At 40.7% G+C, this 18531-nt stretch overlaps 1 protein-coding gene across 1 annotated transcript in view; it reads left to right on the forward strand.

Moving 5' to 3' along the window:
- The first annotated feature begins 597 nt into the window (after positions 1-597).
- SLC12A8 (solute carrier family 12 member 8) overlaps positions 598-18531 on the forward strand; it is a 203176-nt gene continuing 185242 nt past the window's right edge. Inside the window, exon 1 of the mRNA XM_044669159.1 lies at positions 598-648. Coding sequence (XP_044525094.1) covers positions 598-648 — 51 coding nt within the window. The remainder of the gene's footprint in view (positions 649-18531) is intronic.

Here is an 18531-nt window from a genome sequence, read left to right on the forward strand (position 1 = left end):
ATATATATATATATATATATATATACATACATATACGCACACACATAGATATGCATGTATGCATATATGTGCACATGTAGATATGTGTGCATGTGTGTATGTATACACACACATATATATATATGTCCATGGGGGGATAAAAGGGCAAGGGTGGTCAAGGAAGGCTTCATGGAGGAGGAGAGATGATCATAATATCACAGATTTGCACCTAGAAGAGATGTTAGAGGTCATTTAATCTAACTCTTATTTTTCAGAAAAGGAAATTGAGGGTTAAGTGATTTGCCCAAGGTGATACAGTAAGGGGCAGAGCTGGGACTTAAACCAAGCCGTTTGGACTCCAAATGTAACACTCTTTCCATTGGACCACATTACTTCCCACACTGGATCCTCAAGAAAAGGTATTTGAAAACGGGTGAAGGATTTGGGGAGGGGGAAGGGCATTTAGCATTTACAGTGGTATAGAGGGATAAATCAACATCATGCATGTGTGGCATGGCGGGATTCAATGAGGACATAGCCTGACCCAAGATATTTACTCTTCAGACTCGCCTCCCAGCTCACTGGACATTTTGCCCTCCAGACCCTTATTCAGTCGAGATGTCACAGGCTGCCCATGTTCAGGAGCTCTTCCATGAGGAAGCCCATCAGGTATATATGGGGAAAGTGAGGGGTCTCTGAGGAAATGACTTCTGAGGGCTTTAGCCCTTAACTGGCTCTGTGGATCATCAGACAGAGGTGCTAAAGGGAAAATATTTGTAGTCAACTTAATTGTCCATATTTGGATAATCTTATTGTGATAATTTATGAGGACTTTTTAGTTATAAACCAACTTAATTTTTTGGATATTTTTTGCTTTTACATGACCTTCATTTCTCAATGTCTTCATCTCCCCTTACCCAAGGATTCATCCATGATAACAAAAATTTAAAAAAAGAAGGGAAAATAAAGCAACTTAGCCAAACCACACAGCTATCAATCATGGCTGACAGTACATGAAGTATTCCACATTCATATTCCCTGACTTTTGTGAGGGAAGCTCTATTCTCATGTCTTTTCTTTAGGGCTAGGTTCAAATTATTTTAATTTTAGTTACATGGCATCCAAATTTTTTAAAAGTTTGTATTGATGTTTTTTGTTTCATACCTTATCATAGTTATGCCTTATATCCTTCCTCCTCCCAGAGAACCAGCCATGTAACAAATAGTATTAATTTTTTTTCTTTCTTTCATTAGTTTTTTTTTAAATTTTGATTTCCAAATTCTCTTCTTTCCTTCTGCCTCTTCCCCACCCACTGAGAAGGCAAGCAATTTGATGTCATTTGATATACATGTGAAGTCATATAAAACTTATTTCCATATTAACCATGTGGCCAAAAAAAGCAAGAAAAATAAAGTAAGTGAAAAAAAACATTTTTGAACCTGCACTCAGAGTTCATCTGTTCTCTCTCTGGATCTGGATAGCATTTTTCATCATGAGCCCTTTGGAATTCTCTTGGATTAATCCGGTCTCAGATACATCTTAGCTGGGTGACCCTGAGCAATGGGATTGCCTAGCCCTTGCAGCTCTTCTGTCTTAGAACTGATACTAAGACAGAAGGTAAGGGTTTAAAAAAAAAAAAAAAAGAAATTGTTTTGAATCGTTGTTTTGATCAGAAAAGCTAAGTCATTCATAGTTCATCATCCTTTACAATGTTGCTGTTACTGTGTACAATGTTTTTATGGTTCTGCTCACTTCGTTTTGTATATCAGTTCACATAAGTTTTTCCAGATATATCTGAAACTTCACCATTCCTTATAGCACAAATAGTATTCTATCACAATCATGTATCACAACTTGTTTAGCCATTCCCCAATTGATAGGTATATCTCCTCATTTTCCAATTCTTTGCCGACACAAAAAGAGCTGCTCTAGATATTTTTGTATATATTATATAGATTCTTTTCCTTTTTCTTTGTTCTCTTTGGGATCCTGACCCATTAGTGATATTGCTCGGTCAAAAGGTAGCCATAGCTTTAAAGCCCTCATTCTAAATTGTTCTCCACAACTTTGCCAACAATGCATTGGTATCTTTTTTTTTTTCCACATCCCTTCCTGCATTTGCCTTTTCTCTTTGCTGTTGTTAGCCAATCTGAAAGATGTGTGGTGGTACCACAGAGTTGTTTCACTTTGCGTTTCTCTAATTAGTAGTAATTTAGAGCATTTTTGCATATAGCTATCGGTAGTTTTGATTTCTTTTTCTAAAAACTGCCTGCTTAGATCCTTTGACCATTTATCAATTGGGGAATGGATCATATTCAGCACTTTTTTTGAAGTAATATTCCCTGTGCTAACTCTTCTCCATAACTTCTTTTTTTTTAAACCCTTACCTTCTTCTTAGAATTAATACTGTGTATTGGTTCCAAGGCAGAAGAGTGGTAAGGGCTAGGCAATGGGGATTAAGTGACTTGCCCAGGGTCACACAGCTGGGAAGTGTCTGAGGCCAGATTTGAATCTAGGACCTCTATCTCTAGACCTGGCTCTCAATCCAATGAGTTACCCAGCTGCCCCCATCCATAACTTCTTGGTTGTGGTCTTGGTTTATTAACTCTTCTTTAGTTTTCTATCAAAAATAAGGAGCATACTCACATTCGAATTTCAAATGCATTTACTATAGACTTGAAAAAGATTAATCTATATATCTACATCTCTATTTCTTACTTGTTGGATGACTGACAGTATTACACTGACAGACAGCTTCTCTTGGGAGAAACACAAAGTGACATGACCCACATGGTGTTGGTAATCAATCAATAATGAAGTTTGAATTCCTCCAGTGGTCAGAGTGAATATGTGAATGCTAAGTAGCCATGCCAATAGAAAATATGTGATAAGCATTAAGTATAGACACAAAGCCCGATTTTACACGCCCAGTACAGCTGCCTTCCCCCAGCTATCAAAACACATGTACTCAGAGAATGGAAACTCATTTTGATATCAACTAAGCTAAGATGGTAAATCTGCTTCCAAAAGGAACAACAAAAAAACATATAATTTTTTTTAAAAGCTGATAGAATTCTGGATTGTCCAATGTGTCATTTTATCTGCAATTCTCCTTTGTTCCCTCTCCCCACAACACCTGGCGCAAAGTAGAGTCTTGGAAAATTGCTAGCAGAATTGACTACTGCTACCTCCACTCCATGGATACAGAAATAGAGAGTTGACTACACTGGAAATAAAATCCCTAATTAGAATCAGAATTTTGGAGACTATAAGGGAACTTGGAGTTATTTAGTCCAACCACTCTGTTTTTCTGATGAGGAAACGGATATCCAGAGAGGTAAGATGACTTATTCCAAGTCACACAATTGGTTAGAAACAGAGGTAGGACTGTGTTCCCTTTTTTTTTTTTTAATCAACTGTGAACATCTATGATTTTGTGATCATTATTTTATCTTTTTTTCTTTTCTTATTTTTTTATATTTTCTTTTTTCCTAAATTTAATTTTTTGCCTCAATTACATGTAAAAACAGTTTCCAACATTTTAAAAAAGAATTTTGAGTCTCAAATTCTTCCTCTCCTTCCCACCCCACATAATGAGATGGTAAGCAACCTCATAGATAGGATTTTGTTTTTAAGGTCACAGAGCTCACCAGGCCTCCTCAAAAATCCCTGTCACTGGATCTCAGAGTTGAACTCAGTGGTTTAATCCAATCTAGTCCTTAAAAAGAATCTCTTTTATAACAAAGCCCTATAAATGGTCTTCCAGACCCAAATTTAAATACCTTCAATGAATAAATGAGTGAAAATGGGTTAATTAAGCATTTACTATATGCATTAGGAATATACACTGAAAACCCAGACAGTTCTTGCCCCTAAGATGCTTACATTCTCACTGAGGGAAACTACACAAAAAAGAGAATTCAGCTTCAGGGAAAGCGAAGTGCGATGGGAGTCCAGAGGGTTCTGTGAAAAGGTAGAAGAAACCATTGCTCAGCACTTTGCTCTAAAAGTCAGGGGCAGAGCTCTCCTTTGCTGTGGGCTAGTGCTGCTCCAGACACTCAAGCCTTGCCATGCTCTGTTCCTGGCCTGAGCCTGGGACCCTCCTGGCCAGCTCAGCCGCCAAGGTTGGCCCTTCTTCCCCCTTCGTTAAAGGGGAGCCTGCTATTTCTTAAGGTAATGATAATACTTTTATTTATTTTTTTTTATTGTACTTTTAGAGAGCTCTGGTTGAAAGGAAGTTTTTCCTTACATCAAACCTTTGTCTTTACAACTGTCATTGTCATCTCCCCCGGTTCTTCCCTCTAGAAGCAAGATGCTTTCCCTGCTATCTGCTCCTCCACTCCATTCTCTGATGGAGAGGTGGCTCCTTTGCTTGCCAAGGTCTATATATGTCCACAATCCCATTCACTCCTGTCTTGTCTAACATATTTTTACTCTGACCCCCTCCATCTTCTAATCTTTAATCATCTGCTTTCTGCTAACTCTTTCCATTCTGCCTACAAACACACAAGTATGTCTCCCCTCCAGCCTTAAAAAAAAAAAATCCCTTGATTTTATTCCCTTCTCAGCTAAACTTTTTTGGAAAACCACATACATATGGTGTCTCTGTTGAGAGGAAAAGTCTTTGTTTGGGATTTTACCTTGATTAATGAGGCAAAACTCAGGATTTAGAGAATTAAAAGGAGTTTATTAAAAGTACGTCATGGGTGAGGGGACAGCTAGGTGGCTCAGCAGATAGTCAGGCCTGGAGACAAGAGGTCCTGGGTTAAAATCTGGCCTCAGACACTTCCTAGCTGTGTGACCCTAGGAAAGTCATTTAATCCCCATTGCCTAGCCCTTACCACTCTTCTGCCTTGGAACCAATATGCAGTATTAACTCTAAGATTGAAGGTAAGGGTTTAAAAAAAAGTACATCAAGGTAACAATACACTGACAGGCTATTTATTCACTGAGGATCAGCAGATGGTTTTAAGGTGGGCCAGCTTTTTTTTAAGACAATTTAGTTAGGTCCATATCAGTAAAAGGGACCCTCATATTTATCTCAGTTTCCCCCCAAGCTAAGAGTAGAATGGGACAATTTGCAAGTAGTGTACAAACATCACAGGTAGGGGTGTGTGACTTTATCTAATGTGACAAATATCAGGAAATACAAAACTGCAGCCTGAGGGATGCCTCCCCTCAACACCATTGACAAGCAGGTCTGGAAACAATGGGTCACCAAGTCAACTTAACTTTTAATACCTCAGCGACTCTTTTAACTCTGTAGTCTTCTTGCAACCTCATTATTCAACTCAAATTGCTATCTTCATTTAATGTTACCACCAGTGATCTCTTTCTCTGTGTCTATCTCTCCTTCCTCTCACTGTGTCTATCTCTCTCAGTCTCTCTCTGTCTCTCACTCTGTCTCTATCTCTGTCTCTGTCTCTGCCTGCCTACCTGTCTGTCTGTCTGTCTGTCTGTCTGTCTCTTTCTCTCTCTGCCTCTCTGCTCCCCTCCTCTCTGTCTCTGTCTCTCTGTCTCTGTCTCTCTCCTCTCTCCCTCCCCTCTCTCTCTTCTTTCTCTCCCTTTCCCCACTCTCTTTGTCTCTGGCTTTCTACCTCTGTCATTCTCTCTCCCTCCTCTCTCCTCTGTCTCTGTCTCTCTCTGCCTCTTCTCTCTTTGTCTCTGTCTCTCCCTCTCTCCTCTTCCCTCCACCCTCTTGTTTTTATTTGATTTGGCTTTTCAATGAACAGGCATTTATTTTCTCTTTCTTTCATACCACTTTGACTCCAAAAGAAAAAAGAAAAAGAAAATTTTCATAATAAATATGCAGAGTCAAGTTCAGCTAATTCTCACATTGGTCATGAACAAAAATGTTTTGTCTCATTCTGCAGTGTGAGTCTATCACCTGTGTCAGGATAGCATGGGACATCATCAAACCTGGAGAATCATGTTTGGTCACTGCACTGATGAGAATTCTTAAGTCTGTCAAAGTTGCTTGTATTTACAATGTTGTATATATACAGTGATCCCTCCACTATAATAGGAGTTACATTCCAGAGACCCCCATGATAGGTGAAAATCCATGAAGTAGCGGCGTTATATTTATTTTATTATTTATATATATATCTTAAGGCCTTATAAACCCTTCCCACTCTCCTATAAACCTTTGCCATACTCTTATAAACATTTCATATTCTCTTAAACACTTTCTACACTCTTAAACTATGTAATTTTAACAAAATCCTGCAATATAGTGAAAATTCTGCAAAACAGAATTAGAGTTTTTTTAAAATCCACAATACAGTAAAGCTGCAATCAGTGAGCCATGATATAGCCAGGGAAGACTGTAAAGTGTTCTGGTTCTACCCGCTTCAATTTGTATCATTTCATGCTAGTCTCCCCAAGCTTCTCTGAAACTTATCCCTCTTCAATGATGTCTGAATTGCCAAATCTAATAGACTTTTTTTTTTTTGCCCTCATCCTTCTTGACCTCTCTCCAACAATGGATACTCTCTTTAAAAAAAAGTTCTTTTACTCAATTACATGAAAAAAACATTTTTTAGCCTTCATTTAAAAAAATTTGAGCCAAATTCTCACCCTCTCTTCCCTTCTCCCTCCCAAGATATCAAGCAATCTGATAAAGATTTTAAATGTGTAATAATGTAAAACATCTTTTCATATTGGACTTTTTGTGAAAAAGAAGTCAATCATGAGGGCAGCTGGGTAGCTCAATGGATTGAGAACCAGGATCAGAGATAGGAGGTCTTGGGTTCAAATCTAGCCTCAGACACTTACTAGCTGTATGACCCTGGGCAAGTCACTTTGCCTAGTCCTTACTGTTCTTCTGCCTTGGAACCAAATACACAGTATTGATTCTAAGGTGGAAGGTAAGGATTAAAAAAAAGTCACTAAACAAACAAAAGTGAAGAAATAAAGTGAAATATAGTATGACTTGGTCTGCATTCAGACTCCATCAGTTCTTTCTTTGGAGGTAGATGGTGTTTTTCAGCATGAGCTCTTGACGATGGTCTTGGATCACTGTATTGCTAGGAATAGCTAAGCCATTCATAAATGCTCATCATATATATCGGCATTGAATACTCTAGAGCACCTTCCCTTACTGGTTACCCTCTCCTCTCTGGCTTCTCTTGACATTCTTCTCTCACCTACATGGCACTGCCTTCTCCGTCTCCTTTCCAGGCTCTTCAACCATATTATGCCCTTTCATTGTGGATATCCCCCAAGGCTCTGCCCTGGGAAACCTTTTTTCTCTTTATACTATTTCACTTTGTGATCTCATCAGCTCTCAGAGGTTCAATTATTATCTCTATGAATATGATTCCTAGATTTATAATCCCTATCCTAAGCATGGAATGCCAGATTTGGAGTCAGGAAAACTCATCTTCCTGAATTAAAATCTTATTTCGGATATTTACTAGCTGTGTGACCCTGGGCAAGTCACTTAACCCTATTTGCCTCAGTTTCCTCATCTGTAAAGTGAGTGAGAGAAGAAAACAACAAGCCATTCCAGTATCTTTGCCAAGAAAGCCCCAAATGGGATCTTGGAGTGTTGATATAACTAAAAAATGACTGACCAAAAAAGGACAACATGAAATTGAATTTTCCTCTTTGCCTTAGTCAAGAAGTGAGTTATCCAAATTTTGTGCATTTATTTAACACGGGAGGTTATGGGTTTATTGCTGGCTTTTTTTAGCCAGGCAGATCGTCTCCTGTAAAAGATCCTTTTCCTCCTTTGCTATTCTTTATGTGTTGCACCTGCTACTCTTCATGGTATTTAGGCATGTTATTTGTGAAGAATTTTCCCCCTTCCCTTCTATGTTCAGTTTAAAGTTCACTTTCACAAGATTCTAGGCAAATATATTTTTACCAGTTCCTGTTATGAGTATTTTATTCCCGGCCAGCATATTCCTAAAATACAGATTTGTATATTTTAAACCATAGTTCAGAAGTTCAAATCCCATTCTTGAATATATACTTTTGAACATTCATTCATTTTTTTTTAAACCTTTCATCTTGGAATCAATACTGCATATTGATTCCAAGGCAGAAGAGTGGTAAAGGCTAGGAAATGGGGTTAAGTGGCTTGCCCAGGGACACACAGCTAAGAAGTGACTGAGACCAGATTTGACCCCAGGACCTCTGTCTCCTGGCCTGGCTACTCGGCTGCCCCCTCATTCATTTATTCATTTAAAATAAAAACAACTCTTACCCCTGTCTTAGAATGGATAGATAAATAAGTGTTAGTTCCAGGGCAGAAGATTGGTAAGATTCTAGGCAATAGGAGTTAAGTGACTTGCCCAGGGTCATACGGCTAGGAAGTGCCAGAGGCTATATTTGAAACCAGGACCATATGTCTCTAGACCTTGCTCTCTCTATATTAAGCCACCTAGCTGTCCCATTCATTCATTCTTGACTGATTATCTTCTTATCTAATTGTTCACTTCTCCAAAATGCCATTTCTCTTTGGGTTGCTTTGTGTGATCAAGGCAGAAAATGGTCTGTTTCCTAGAAGAAAAGGTAAAAGAACCTTTCTCCAATTTCAAGGTTGTCCACAGACAGTCTCACTCCCTCTCTCTGTCTCTTTCTCTTTCTCCCTCCCTCCCTCCTTCCTTCCTTCTCTCTCTCTCTCTCCCTTTCTTCCTCCCCCCCACATACATGCACACACACATAGAAAGACAAAGCTATTGATCAATCAACAAACATTTATTAAGAATTTTCTCTGTATCAGGCACTCTGTTGGGCATTTGGAATTCAAAGACATAAAGGAAACATCCCTTGCCTTCATGTGGAAAGTGATGTGCTACCAGAATTTAAAAGGAAACAAGATTCTGTGAGGTGGAGGTGAGGTAGGAGTTAATTCTGATCATGGGAGATGCCAATGCAAAATCAGGGAGATGGAGTGTCATGTTTAATAAACATGTCAGTAAAAAGACCAGTTTGACTGGACTAGAGTGTGAGAAAAGGAATAATAATGTAATTAAAAATTATAATATGATAAGGTCAGAAAGATAGCACGTGGCCAGGTTGTGAAGCACTTTAAGAGATAAAGAGAGGAGTTTTTAGCTAATCCTAGCAGTAACAGGGAACCTTTGGAGAGAATCTGGAGAGCCACTGGAAATTAGAGTAGGGGAGTAACATGCTTAGATGCAAACTTTAGGAAAATCATTCTGTTAGATGGGAGAAAAAGAAGGATCTGAAGTGACAGCAGGGAATCCTGACCTCTGTCAGGAATTTGCACAGTAGAAGAAGGTCACACACAAGAGAAAGAGGAAAAAAACTACCGAACACTTGGAAACAAGAAATAAATATGAAGCTCTTCTCCAAGAAAAAGGATTCTGAAGAGGAAGCTGGTATCCTCCAAGGAATATGAATCTAGCAGTGCCTTCCAGTGAGAGATCATCTGATAAGGGTTAGAGGAAACAAAGACAAGTAGGGGTGATTGGTGACTCTGCTGAGAGCACTGAGGCAATGTTTGTTTACATGATAGAGATATTTTCTTTCTTAGGTAGGTAGAAAAAAGAAAAAAACATTTCTTAAGAGCTTATTATGGGGCAGCTGAGTGGCTCAGTGGATTGAGAGCCAGGTCTGGAGAAGGGAGGTTGGACCTCAGATACTTCCTACCTGTGTGACCCTGGGCAAGTCACTTAACCCCCATTGCCTACCCCTTACTGCTTTTCTGCCTTTGAAGTGATACTTTAGTATTGATTCTGAGAAGGAAGGTAAAGGTTTGAGAGAGAGAGAGAGAGAGAGAGAGTGAGAGAGAGAGAGAGAGAGAGAGCGAGAGAGAGAGAGAGCGAGCTTACTGTGTTCCAGGTACTATGCTAAGACCCAGGAATACAAATAAAAGCAAAAGGAAAAACAGTCCTTGCCCTCAAGAAGCTAACATTCTAACGGGGGAAGAAAACTAGCTGAAAAAATGGGAGTAGGATGAAACATATGTTTGCACTGGGGCATGGTGGAGGAGCACACAGAGTGAGAATCAGGAGAGCAGTAAAAAGTGGGCACAGCTGGCTTGGGCACTTCCTCAAATGGAGGTTCAGGGAAGGAACTCGCCATCAGAGGAGGGGGCTGCAGGGTCCCAGGGATCTTTCAGGGTGAGGCGGCTACGGGATCAGAGGCATCCTCCAGGATGAGAAGGCAGGCATCCAAAATGTGACAGTCTTGGTCTCCCAAGACTTGTCACACCACATGACAACTTCTGGTGATTTGTGTGGGAACAAGTGATGTTGGCAGCAGGATGCCAAGAAGCATTTGCTAAAGATTAAAGTCGTGGACAAGAAACTGAACCGCCTTAGGAGGGACAGTTGGCATTTTTGACACTGTTGCCTCTCTAAGGTCGAGGATTCAGGAGAGGGAAAAGAATTTTCAGAAATGAACTTCTGGTTCAAGGAGACGGTGTCTGCAAAATGTATTTGGGCTTCTGGATGACAACTCTTGGCCAGGGTTGAAGTACTCCTAATAAGGGCTGGTATGACTATATTTTTTTGGAATCTTGCCAGTCTCCTCAAAAAAACTTTGAACTGAAAGGAAGGAGGAGGAAGAAAGCTCCTTCTGTGTATTCACTAAATACCATACACAGTACAACATAGGGGAGGAGAAAGGCAGAAGAGACACTCGGGAGCTAACAACTGCAAGAAACATTTATTAAGCACTTACTGGGTGCCAGGAATTATTTTACTCTTACAGACCAAAGAAAATGAAATGACCTTCCCAAGGAGAGCGCTAGTGATCACTTAGAACCCAGCTCTCTTGTCTTTTCATCTACGACTCTCCAGGATGCTTGAGATTCTCAGTTCTTGGCCTCTTCCCCCTCTTCTTTTTTCTAGTCACTGCCTCGGGATTTATTGATACACCCTTAAGACGGGGAGCTTCCATTTCCTCTGCAGCTGAACTCTCTCCTATGTGTTTCTTCCCTCAGTGTGAGCTCCTTGGCTGGAGGGACTATCACACGTTTTCTAGTCATATCACCAGCACTTAGCATGTTATTTGGCACGTAGTAAGCACTATGTGTATTTGTGAGTGTGTGTATATATATATATATATACATACATATATTTGTGTGTGTGTATGTGTGCAAGAATGTATGTGTGCATATATATCCTCACATGGATTTGTAAGTCTTATGTTTTTTTCTTGGAATAAATGAACCAAAAAAGGAGTGTTTATACATGTGTCTATGTGCATATATCTATATTATATGTATATGTCATACACACATATATTGATTGGATATATACGTAGAAATATGTGCTTATGTTCACACACAAATGTCTTTGTATGTGTAGAGCTGATGTGAAATGAATGGATGGATGCAACTCCTCAGACTTGTTTTCCAAATCCCATTCAGAGCTAGTCCCCTGCTCTCCTTAGCCCCAATTAGAGCCGTCCTGGTCATGTCCTTTACAAAGTCCCCCATTCGCCAGGGGAAAAAGGAGGGGGAAAGCACTGGACTTTCTGTTTCTTTAGGCTCTTCTACCTTCAAAGACTGATTCTGGGAGCAGCCGGCCATCCAGATGCTTCTCTGGAGCCACTTTCTGCCCTTGCCCCAGTCTGTGGGATCAGCTGTCCCGGTGGGAGCTGTGGGGGGTTTGCAGCGCTCTGACGAAACATGTCTGATGGATCTGTGCCTACTTAGGGATGTGTTCTTGACCCTTCTGTCTCCTTTTAACATTATGATTTGGACCAAGACTTAGAGAACATGCTTCTCATAGGTGGCACGACAGTAGAATAATGGCTATTAACATTGGATGTCAGAATTAAGATCCAAAAAGATCTTTTTTTTTTTTAAACCCTTACCTTCTGTCTTAGAATCGATATTAAGTATCCACACTAAGGAAGAAGACCAATAAAGGCAAGGGAACTGTAGTTAAGTGACTTGCCCAGGGCCACACAGCTAGGAAGTGTCTGAAGCCAGATTTTCAAAATGATCTTGATAGGCTGGAAAAATGAACCAAATCCAATCAAACGAAATCTAGTTGAGATGAATATTAAATCCTCCATTTCATTAAAAAAATATCAACTAATTAAAATAGGTGGGAGACTTGATTTAGCCATTCATGTGAAAAAGAGTGTGGAGTTTTTAGGGGACTGTGAAGTCAGTATAACATAACAGTATGTGCCAATGTGGGGGCCTGAATACTTATAATCTCTGAGGGTAGTGTAGTGGATCTCTTGAACTGGTAGGTATCTGAAGTTGCAATGGGCTAAGTTGATCAGATAGTCACATTAAGTCTAACACCAATTTGGTGAACCCTTGGGAACAAGGGCTCCCAGCTTGCTTAAGGAAGGGTAAACTTGCCCCAATGAGCAATCTGGCCAGATTTCAATTTTATATATGGAAGAACTTTTGAACAATTAAAGCTGTCAAAAATGAAATGGCTCACTTTGCAGCGTAATAAATTCAAAGTCAATAGAGACATTTAAGCAAAATCTGAATAAGCTGCTGTGCCTAGTAGAAGTTTGGACTAAGAAACTCTTCCAACTTTTAAAAAAAATCACTTGACCCTGCTAATTAAGAAGTCATTAAAAGAAGGATAGAATAAGAAATAAGAAGAATAAGAATAGGGAATAAGAGAGACAGTACCATCTGGGAAGGGAATGCACAGGAAATGTTCAGGGCGAAGTACATAAATCTAGCTTCCTGAAAAGGAAAGCAATGAATAATAAAGTTTAACAGGTGGGTTAAAATCAAATTGCGTGTGGGGAACCTTGAATGCTATGTTAAAGAGTTTAGAATGTGTCTTGTAAACAGTGGATGACCATAAAGATTTAGAGCAAGTAAGAGCTGATCCAGCTGTTTTAGGAAATTAATCTGGCAGCAATGTGTATGAAGAAGTTGTATGAAGAGTGTAGAAGAGAAAGCCGTTGTAAAAATTCAAATATGAGATGACAAAGGCTTAGGCAAATGTAGTGGTATTGGGAATTGGAAAGGAAGAGAGAAGTTGGGAGAAATTGTGAAGAATCAATAGGTCTTGGGAACAGTAAATGAGGTGAAGTCATGGGAGGTCAGGAGAGGATTAGAACTGGACTCGGATCTTTTGAGTCTGGCTAACTGGGAAAATAATGATGCCATTATCAGAAGTAGGGGCATCAAGAATGAGTATATTTGGGGAAGAGGAAAGAGATAATAACTGCAGTTTCAGATATAGTTAATAAAATTGAAAGGAAATGGGATTCTTTTTGTTGTGGGGGAAGGTGAGCTCTCCAGGCCTATAGAGTTCAATGATTTGGGGACATTTCCACATAAAGATAACTTGAAGCTTTGGGAATGAATGAAATCTCCAGGGGAGAGAGTCTAGAGCGTAGAACAGAAGGCAGAGGATTACACCTTGGCCAATATCCATGTTTAAGAGAGTGTAGGAGTCTTAAGAGAAGATGGTAATACAACAAAGTGCCTCCTGTATGCAGAGTAGTGGACTAAATGCAGGGGAGATACTAAATTTAGACAAGGCATGAAACCTGCCATTAAAAGCTTAAGGTCTAATTCCTAGTGGAAGGAGAACAGAGATAGCATAATGTCATGGAAACCAAAGCAGAAAAGACAGTTTTAGAAAGGAGGGGGTGTTTAAGAATGTCAAAAACTACGGAGAATTCAAGAAGAAGGGAGACTATGGAGAAAAATGGGATGAATTTGGAAATTAGAAGTGATCAATGAATGGCCATATTAGGTTCTCAGGGGTTAAGAAGTAAGTGGTTGCTGAGGAAATGGAGGCAGAGGATGTAGAGCACTCAAAAAAGTTGGGAAGTAAAAGGAAGGATGGAAATAGGACAAGAACTTAAAGGGGCAGCTGAATCAAAAAAAGGTATTTCCAATATAAGGGGAAATTGTATTTGTGGGCAGAAAGGAAGGAACAGTTAGAGAGCAAAAGGCTGAAGATACTAGGGAGAGAGGGCATAGGTAAAGCAGCAACATCCTAAAGGAGATGATGCAAAGAGGAAAAAAAAGGCACAGCCTGGAGAGCATAGATGAAAGGGTTAGTTGTGGAAAGACAGGCAGACACATCCCCCTCTGAGACTGGAGGAAAGAAAGATCTAGCGAGTATAGAGACAGGTTTTTAGGTAAAGAGAAGACACGATATAGGCTACTCATCTTTTCAGTAAAATATTTTGCAGGATCAAAATGAGGAGCTTGGACTACTAATAACAGCACTCACATAGTACTTCAAAATTTACCAAGCATTTTGCAGATATCTTTTTTTTTAATCATCTCAATAACCCTTATCCTTATTTCATAAATTGAGGCCAACAGAGATTCAATGGCTTGCTCAGGGTCTCATGACTAGTTGGTATCTGAGGCAGGATTTGAACTTGGGTCTTTCTGACTCTGGATTGGACACTCTGACCATCTGCTTGGTTGCCTCCCTCGAACACTAGATCTCTGAGGTCTCTGATTTTACAATCTGCTGATGGTGGGAGCTGAAGTGGCATTGGGAGCTTGAGAAAAGTAGAGGAGACTGGTTCTGAGAAGCACCGAGGGATCAGCGGGAATGGCAGTGGGAGCCAGTGGATTCCTGAGCCGTAGGAAAAGCCCAGTTGAAGCTAAGTGGAGCAAGAGAGCTCAGTCCCCAGAACTTTACCTAATAGTACTTTGCTAGAGACACATAAGGGCACGAGGACAGAGTAAGTACATTGTTGTTCATCCTTCATTTCAAAGAGGACTGATGACCTCAGGGGGTGATGTTTTGACTTCTACATGAATTGGCTTTAAATCCACAAAGTCATATTCTCATTCTCTCTTCAAAAGTCAACCAAGTCCAGGATAAAAGTCAGGGTGACCAGCGATGGCCTGGGAGCCTTCGATGTCTCACCAAGCCCTAAATGCTCTAGAGCAGTGGTTCCCAAACTTTTTTGGCCTACTGCCCCCTTTCCAGAAAAAATATTACTTAGCACCCCTGGAAATTAATTTTTTTAAACTTTTAATAGCAATTAATAGGAAAGATAAATGGACCTGTGGCCATCACTGCTCCCCTGGATCACTGCAGCACCCACCAGGGGGCGGTGGCACCCACTTTGGGAATCACTGGTCTACAGCATCTGTTTCTAGCATCTTCATGGCCATTGGCACAAATTGTCCCCATCTTCCCATTCTCCTAGAAGGATGCCTTCACATGCTTGAGGCAGACAACTGGCTAATTCACCAACAGGTCTGAGACCCATCGGTTACCCTCAACCTGGTTTAGTCCTTCTGCTGGGCATGAATAGCTTCTCAGAGCCACAGGTGTGAGCTGGGTGAAAGGTGGATGAGCAGCCCTGAAAAGGCCTTGACAAGCCTTCCCAGCAGCTGTCCTGGTCCTCTCTAACATCCCATACAGCACAAGTTGTGTGCTGAAGGAGGGAGCAGAGATCCAAGGAACTGATCAGAGTTAAGGGTTTGAGTCAGAAAAGACTACTTGCAGAAAGTGATGGAATTGGAAGAGAGAAAGCCTGATTTGTGTGCTTTTGTATGAGAGCAGAGAAGGAAGGTGTCAGAAAAGATGAGAGAATTGGAGGATCAGAGCTGTTATCTCAAGATTGGAGCCCCTTGAGAGCAGAGACTGGTTTTTGCCTTTCTTTCAATCTCTAGCACTTAGAATAGCACCTGGCACTTCATAAGTGTTTATGGGGTAAAAAGCCATTGATCCCACCTCCACATTTTACAGAGAATTGAGACTGAGGATATATCTAAGGTTAGAAAGGAAATAGAGGGATTTGAACTCAGGTCCTCTGACTGATTTGAGAACTGGTGTTCTTGTTGCTCTACCACCAGTAGTCTGAGGACGCTGCTGGTACTTTTGAGGTGAGCTCTAAAATCTCTACTCCCCCCCCCCAATGTTTGATAAAGCATTATAATTTGGGTTCAAATCCCACTTCTACCACTTACTTCCTGTGTGACTGTGAATAAGTCACTTTCTTCACATACAAACCAGAGTACGGGAGTTTTTCTATAAATTCTACAATTTGTGAATTCCAAGGAAGCAGAGGTGGACATGGCCTGGGAACCCCCCTCAATCTAAACAAAGACCGTGGTGAAGACCTGAGCACTTTGCCCTTTTTCTTGATTCTCCTTTAGGGGAGTGTGGTGAGTTGAGAATTTTGGGAAGATAAAATTTTCAAAACAGAACCTATATGTATGAGTAGGGGCCTGATATGTGGCTAGGGCAGTGACTTAGAATTAGGAAGACCTGCATTCAAATTCCACCTGAGATCCTTCACTAGCTGTGTGACCGTGGGCAAGTCATTTCTCTCCTCAGTAACCTCATGTGTAAATGAATGAATTGTACTTGATGGCCTCCAAGGTATCTTTTGGTGCTTTGTGCCTTAGTTTACCCACCCATAAAATGGACCAGCTTGGACCTGATTAACTCTAAGGTCCCTTGCAGCTCTAATTCTGTAATTCTTTGCTCTCAGATCCTTGACAAATATGATGTCATACTTAAGTCTCAAATAGTTAGGTAATAGGAGAGCTACAGAATGTTGTCACTGTTGTTCAGTTTCAGTTATGTCTTGTAATGGGGGAAAGGGGTTTTGGGTCAAATATATTAAAGATTTGTCACCAGGGGAAAAATCCCCAATTAAGGAATAAACTCAAGTCAACATTGACTTTTATGGAAATTTATTTACAATTGAGAAGAGGAAGAAGAAATAAGGAAATAAGAATCTAACACAGTAGGTAATTTGCTCCTATCCCCTAGTTAATCCAGATAGATCTAATTAACCCAAGGCTGGAAACTCAGAGGGTTGGGTGGGGGGATTGCCCAGAGGCAAATGAAGCAAAAGCTTCAGTCACAAAGTCTCTATTAAAGGGAAGTTCCTTAAGAGAAGTTCAGGGAAATTCAGTCTTAAACTCACGATGTGGAATGCCCTGGTCATGAACCAGCAGAGCTCCCTCAGGTCCCCTTCACAAACCAGAAGAGCCAGCCCAGCTGACTAAGGTCTCTTTTTAAAGGGGCCTCTTTTGCATCACTTCCTGTGGCCTCCTCTTAGTTTGCGTGTCCAATCACAACGGATGCTTTTCTTAGGAATGTCCACAAGGCAGTCAGTAAATTCTGATTTGTTACTCTAGCACATGTGGGTTACCGACCACCCAGAAATGGAGATGTTTTCACCTTTGGTGATTTAATCTAAAGATGGGCAGTGTAGATTTAATCTAATTATCATAGTCTTCATGACCCAATTTGAGGTTTTCTTGGCAAAGATACTGCAGTGGTTTGCCATTTCCTTTCCTAGCTCATTTGACAAGTGAGGAAACTGAGGCAAACAGAGTTAAGTGACTTTCCCGGGGTCACGCAGCTAGTAAGTATGCCTCTCCCAACTCTATGCTTCGCACTCTATTCACTATGCTACCTACCTGCCATTGACATAAACCATTTATTAAGCACTTACGATGTGCCAGGCACTGAGCTGAATGGGATATAAATACAAGCAAGTAAGGGAATCTCTGGTCTCTAAGTATTTTAGTGGGGGCAGACAAAAAACTCATAAAGGAGAGCTGGAAAGGGCAGGAGTTTAGGGTGGGGAGGTATCACAGTGTAAAGATGGTCAGAAAAAGGTGTGGAAGCCTGTTTCTGGAGAAGACAGAACCCTTAACCATTAGAGCCTGGCATCCCAAGGGCGGAGTCTAAGCTCTCCCTCAAGTAAGACGAGGATGATGATCAGAGTGGAGGCACCATGGTGTAGAGATGGCTGATAAGCGGCATGGCAGCTCAGTTCCATCATTACCATTTCTCTTTTCCTTTTCCAGATGCTTTTGCTGCCCATCCTCTCTTTCCTTTTGCACTCTTGACATTTCCTGATCCAAACCCTATAAGATTGTTCTCTTGGCTTTATCCACAAGAGAAAAGAATTGTATAAAAAATGTCCCCCCAGAAGGGTTGGGAGTCACTGAGACGCCTTAGAAGAGTCTCCACCTGCCTATGCTGTATGTGCCCAAACTTCATGAACTTTCATCCAGTCTAAGCTCTTGGGGAGCCTGGTCCAGCTGGCTATGATTAGACAATCAGGCTGCGACTTGCCACTTGGTGCTGGCTCTGCCCACAGGGAGACCGGATGGGTTTTCACAAGGACTGAAAAGGGAAAGGAAGGGCCACGAATGCCAGGCGGGAAAGATTACAGGTTTGGTCCCACTTACCATTTGAAACAGACAGCTGGAGGACAGGGGCATAAAGAAAATGGTGGTATGGGAAGAAGAATTGAACGGTGGTGTTCCGGGAGGATGGGAATAAGGAGAGACTAGAAATGGGAAATATGGATGTTATTAGAATTTAAATTCTAAGGAACTGAATCAAATGAAATGCTTAAAGTTTCTGAATTAGAGGGACTTAAAAGATTCTTCTTCAGTTGGACTCAGAGGATATGGGTGCAGATCCCACTTCTGCCACTTACTATCTTTGTGTCTTCAGGTAAATCAGTCTCCTCATCTGTAAAATGGAGAGGAAGAGTTGAACTTCAAAGCCACAGGTTCCCTTCCCGTTCCTATGATCTTATCATCCCAGGATTCTAAGGGAATAAGGAAAGGACCCACCAACTTATTTCTCCTTTCTTCAGGATAAAAAGAAACCAGTTAAAACAGTA

The sequence above is a fragment of the Gracilinanus agilis genome, chromosome 3, assembly GCF_016433145.1.
Source record: "Gracilinanus agilis isolate LMUSP501 chromosome 3, AgileGrace, whole genome shotgun sequence".
Taxonomy (NCBI): Eukaryota; Metazoa; Chordata; class Mammalia; order Didelphimorphia; family Didelphidae; genus Gracilinanus; species Gracilinanus agilis.